General features: G+C 38.4%; 1 protein-coding gene across 3 annotated transcripts in view; it reads left to right on the top strand.

Moving 5' to 3' along the window:
• Window positions 1–2,304, top strand: part of LOC131539368 (NLR family CARD domain-containing protein 3-like) — a 42,192-nt gene extending 39,888 nt beyond the window's left edge. For all 3 annotated transcript variants that reach the window (XM_058773910.1, XM_058773913.1, XM_058773911.1), the window contains 2 exons: window positions 641–687; window positions 1,045–2,304. In XM_058773910.1, the coding sequence (XP_058629893.1) occupies window positions 641–687; window positions 1,045–1,598 (601 nt within the window). In that variant the 3' untranslated portion in view covers window positions 1,599–2,304. The remainder of the gene's footprint in view (window positions 1–640; window positions 688–1,044) is intronic.
• The last annotated feature ends 3,696 nt before the right edge of the window (window positions 2,305–6,000 follow it).

The raw sequence follows: 6,000 nt of genomic DNA on the forward strand, positions 1-6,000 counted from the left end.
GAGACATAATCCTTATTATTCTTTTATCATTATTCTTTTGTTTTTATTCAGCCATTATCAGTGTAACGTAGCCGACAAGACGTGAGGCGTCCGGATCCAATTTAGCACCCATATAAGGGTAGAATGTGGGCTCAGGTCTGTGAATTATATGCAAATGTCAGAAGGCTAAAAGGATCTCTTAGGACCTAAAGTCCCAACGACCAACGTCTCAATGATCATAAGCAGATGCTACACTGGTTTGAGATTCAATTCACTTCAAGCTCTTGTGCAGGAAGAGATTTTACTGCTGCAGAATCTGTCTATCTCTCTTTAAAATTACGGTAACACTTTAGAATAGGGAACACTTATTCACTATTAACTACGACTTTTACTAATAAATGGCTAATATTCTAGTAATATGCATGCTAATAAGCAACTAGTTAAGAGACCCTAAAATAAAGACCAAATTTACTAATTTACCAAAATTACTAAACTAAAACTATTTCAAACTTGAACCTCAAAAGTGAAAGCTGTAGAAACAAACTTTCTGGTCTAGCTTTCTCAAGCCAACTTCAAAGTCTGCTCACAAACTTTACTCATCTAGTTGAAAACATAATTAGATTTTGTGTTTGTTTACTGATTGTGTGTTTGTGTTTAATAGTGTGGATCATGGAGGAGAATACAGGGTTACAGCAGGACTACAGAAATGTATGTCTACAAACACACACACACACACACACACACACACGTCTGGTTTGCTATCCTTGTGGGGACTCTCCATAGGCGTAATGCTTTTTCTACTGTACAGACCTTATATTCTATTGTCCTACACCAACCCTACACCTAAACCTACCCCTTACAGGAAACTACAGGCATTTTTAGATTTTCAAAAAACTTCATTCTGTGTGATTTATTAGCTTGTTTACCCGTGGGGACCTCAATTTAGTCCCCATGAGTCTGTGTGTATTCAGGTTTAAGTCCCCACCTGAATAGAAAAACAGGTACACACACACACTACTTTAGTAATTGTTGTTGTGTTATTAATGTCTCTGTTCTTGTGTTCAGGGCTTTGTTTTCTCACACTGGATCCAAACACGGCAAACAATGAACTCAGTCTGACTGAGGAGAACAGAAAGGTGACGTGTGTGGGAAAAAAACAGTCGTATCCTGATCGTCGAGACAGATTTGATGCACATCAGGTGTTGTGTAAAGAGAGTGTGTGTGGACGCTGTTACTGGGAGATTGAGTGGAGTGGAGAGTATGGTGTGTCTATATCAGCGTCATATACGAGCATCAGCAGGAAGGGATGGGGTAATGACTGTGTGTTTGGACGTAATGATCAGTCCTGGACTTTGAACTGCTCTCCTGACAGATACTCATTCAGACACAATAACAGAGAGACTGATCTCCCTGTGAAGCCCATCATCAGCAGAAGAACAGAAGTGTATGGTAATATCTATAGAACAGGAGTGTATGTGGATCACAGTGCAGGAACTCTGTCCTTCTACAGCGTCTCTGACACACTGAGCATCATCCACACGTTCCAGACCACATTCACTCAGCCGCTCTATCCTGGGTTTGGTGTTAATATTGGATCATCAGTGAAACTGTGTCTATGAATTAAAACAGATTGCAGAGAGATTTTACCCATAATGCTTCGAGCTACATGATAAATCAGTAACAGTGAGATGTTTTAGTGTGTCTTATTTTCTCCTTATTACATGCAGCTGAACTTCTGTCAGTTAAATTACGTCAGAACAAATGTGTCTATTAAATAGACAGTAAGATCAGTGTGTGTGAGATTCTCGCTGAGTGATCTGTCATTTCTTAACCTACATTTGTGCTGATCGAAATCAGTTTTTAATTGTTGTCAATCATTTCTATTAGTATTGTCAAAATTTACTTTCAGTTCAAAACTACCTTTCATAAACATATTTCACTGAGAAAATGTAATTAATTTTGTTCTTTTGTTTTTGTGCAGACATAATAAAACAAAAATCAACTTTAGATCAGATTTTAATTGATGAATATTTGAAATGTCTTAATTCAGTTTTTATCATGAATACAGTCAATTCCTCACTGAACACTGAAATGAGCTTCATTACAGTTTCTAGACATTATGGGCCTCATTTATAAAGCGTATGCACAGATTTGATCTTAGAGTGTGTGTGCGCTTAATTCCACGCCAACGCTCATATTTGTAAAAACTGCCTTTGACGTGGAAAAGTGCTTAGCATCACGTCAGGGTCTGAGCAGAAGTACACTTTTTCTTGTCGGAGTACTGCAGGTTTTTGGAAATGTAAGCTATTCTTGCACCTTGCTTTTCAAAATTAAAGGATTTAGATGACGACTTGTGATCTTTTTTATGTTAATGACATTAATTAGGAGTTGTTTACAAATCAGAGAACTGAAACCATTCAGTTGCTTGCAAGTTCAAGATCATTTGTGATTCATAGATTTCACGTCTGAAAGAGAGGTCAAGTCAAGTCACCATTATTTATAGCGCTTTTAACAATACAGATTGTGTCAAAGCACTTAACAGTATCAAATTGGAGGACAGAGTGTCAGTAATGTATAATGATGAGAATAAACACTCAGTTTTCAGTTAAAGGCATTTCATTATTGAATTCAGAGATGTCATTGTCTAGCTCAGTTTAGTTTAAATAGTATCTGTGCAATCAAATCAACGATAATCGCTAGAAATTAAGTGTCCCCAACTGAGCAAGCCAGAGGCGACAGCGGCAAGGAACCAAAACTCCCTCTGTGACAGAATGGAGAAAAAAACCTTGGGAGAAACCAGGCTCAGTCGGGGGGCCAGTTCTCCTCTGACCAGACGAAACCCGCAGTTCAAAAGTTTATATTTCTATTCTTTATTTTGAGAGGTGTACATGCGATAATAATAATAATAATAATTCAAAACCCACAAAGAACATTTGTAGAGCAATTCCTAAAGAAATGCCCAAACTGGAAACATACTGCAGGAAAGGTCAGAGCATTTGCTGGATATCACTAAAGTTCACTCTCCATCCAGACGCAGGTCGTGACAATACTGTACCTCCGCTTTCTGACTACTTGAAAATCCACACAGCATCTCTTAACCAGGCTGAATACTCACGGTTAGTACATGTGTGTTTGATAGAAAGTATAAAATAAATCATGAGCTGAGTTTAGTTGTTACGAATCCGGCCTATGAACTTCCGTTCACCCACCACCAGAGGTCACTCGCTCACCACATTGACTGGTGCACTACACTACTGTTGCATGGCACCCACGGACTACATTACCCATCATCCATTGCACTGATGACACATACACAGCTGATTACACTGATTGCACATACACAGCTGAAGGCACTGATCACACAGCTATCACCAATCACACACTCTACTTAAGCCATGGACTTTCTCTCCCTCACTGCCGAGTATTGTATGCGCTTATCGCTCCCCTAGCTTTAGCTACTCTACAGAGCCCTTCTTAGTTTTTCTAGTCTTGCCTTGCCTGTTTTCCTGTGTTCTTATTCTAGCCCGTGTTCCCTGGATTAACCCTTGCCCTGCCGTTTGGATACTGTTTGCCCCAGCCCGGACCATTGCTTTGTTTACTGATTACCTCTTTTGTCTAAGCCCTCTGGATATTGTTAGCCCACGAACGAACACGCAATATACAATATACCTGTTTGCCATTGTTTGACCCTGCCTGTTATTACCTCATCTCTGTCTATGTTCAGAAATAAAGCTTTGCAATTGGATCCGCACATCTCATGTCTCGTCAGCCCTGTTATATTAGTAAGTAGTTAACAGTGAATCAATTAAGATTGGGCCCTGTCAAGTAAAGTCATATCAAAATAATGCATTAACAAACCGTGAGTTGATGTTAGTGTATGGGTAGTTAAAGGTCTATCTTTTCTTAATGGAACCACTGCACCTGTTGAGAGCACAGGAGTAAATGACATTTCAATTTGAAAGATAATTTATTTTGCTTTGTGTGTTGAAGATGTAACTTTTTTATTTGGTTCTGTACTAGTTAATTATTAAGATTGGAAGAGTCTATAAAACTAGGTGCATGTGTTTGTTTTGTATTCTGTTTGCAATGTGAGGTTTTTATATGAAGAGTTTGTTACATTAGTTTTTTTGTTTTTTAGAAAAGCCTTTCTAGGGACATGAGATGCAAATTAGCACCTGCTATAATCTCTTATGTGCAGTGCATTTTTTCAGGAATCAGGTTTATTTTTCTGTCCCTATCTAAATAAGCGAAAAAAATTAAATAAAAAGGGACCATCAAAATAATGTGTTACTTTTTGTCTTATCAGGTCATTTAACACCATTAACTTTCTCTCTCTCTCTGACTGACTCCCTCACCAGTCCGCTGATTACTGAACCATTGAGCTGATTGAGATGCACCCAGAGATTTAGTTTGCATTTATTTTTCTTTCTGTTAATTATTCTCATCTTAAACAGGACAAAGTGGACAAGTGTCCAAACACACAGAAAAACTCCTGGTGAAGCAGCTGAGATCCACGTGACACACTGTTATAAAGATGGTGTTTATTAAAGAGGAGAGTGAAGACATGAAGATTGAAGAAACATTCAGAGTCAAACAAGAAGATACTGAGAATATCAGTATATCTACCTAAACGGTCCATGTACATTTTGATCATTTGTTTTTCAATTTGAAATTAAATAATTTGTTAAAAAAAAAAAAGAGATTTTGGCTCGATTTTCCTTTTTTTGGTTCACGGGTAGAAAACAGATAAACAACTTCATAATTCGTTTTCCCCTTGTGGGCGGTCATGACACGCCCAGGGGCGTAAATTTCATCTGACAGTAGGGGGGGGGACAATAAACGTAAAATTTCTCAAGAGCAATTTTTGAAGGGGACACAAATAATACAGCCAAAATTGTACTTATAAGGATAGATATGTGTACACAGCATGTGTACATAGCATGGAGACCGTGTTTAAATAGGAGTTCATGGTTCACCACACGGTCATATTATAATTATTATTTTGCGTCATCCATAGTATTTTAGGTTTTGTCTGAAACCTAGTATGTCTCTTTCGCATTAATTCAACCGCATTAAACCCACTGATCTGCCACTTAACATCATATTGAACGAAACCCAACACATAGGTCTACAATATTAGCCTAATATCAGTTCACACGCAGGCTTATCGCCGTGTTAGTTGTAGTGGGTGACAAGCTACGGTATTAAGCTTGTTAACCTTATAATCGCTCATAGAAAATACATCGGATGTCATAATTTTTTTGTCATGACTAATTTATTAATGATCCAGCATCATCTGTATTAAAGAGAAAGAATCATTTCATCCGATGTTTAGAGAATAAAATAGCCTTGACAGCCTACTTACACATAACTAACTTGCTCTCTCTCACCGGACTCGTGTGTGTGTGTGTGTGTATCGGTAAAGAAGGAAAGCAGGCAGTGGACCAAACCACGGTGAGGAAAGGGAGGGGGGAATCAAAACATTTCTGAACTTAAAACGTTTTTTTTTTGCGTTTATTTTGTTTTACTAATCACACAATTATTTTAAGTATATGTCCATTATATTATTTTCAATACACAGAGTCACTTGTAATGATATTTTTAGGGGGGACAAGCCTCAGATGGGGGGGTCCTGTCCCCCCCGTCCCCCCCGGGATTTACGCCTATGGACATGCCCCTTTCCGCCAATTGGCCAACCAAACCTGAGCACACAGCCTGTTTTATTTAGCTGTGCGTGTTGTTAAATCTGTATGGTGACGCTGCGCTACTCATAGACAGTGCAGAATGGATGAGAAGCACAGATTAAAAAAAATAAGTCTGATTAAGCTCACGCAGTTAGGATACAGTACATTCCGTTAATTAATTGTTTACAGTCATTCATGTGACTAAAGTCTGTTTTTAGGATATCAAAATGTGAATTCCTCAATTAGGGTCGGCGCCAGAGCACACAAAGTGAGGGGGCATGCACAATTTATTTTTTTATTTGGGGGGGTTACTTTGAAAAGAAAATAACCGGTTTCT

The sequence above is a fragment of the Onychostoma macrolepis genome, chromosome 04 (genome assembly GCF_012432095.1).
Source record: "Onychostoma macrolepis isolate SWU-2019 chromosome 04, ASM1243209v1, whole genome shotgun sequence".
Taxonomy (NCBI): domain Eukaryota; kingdom Metazoa; phylum Chordata; class Actinopteri; order Cypriniformes; family Cyprinidae; genus Onychostoma; species Onychostoma macrolepis.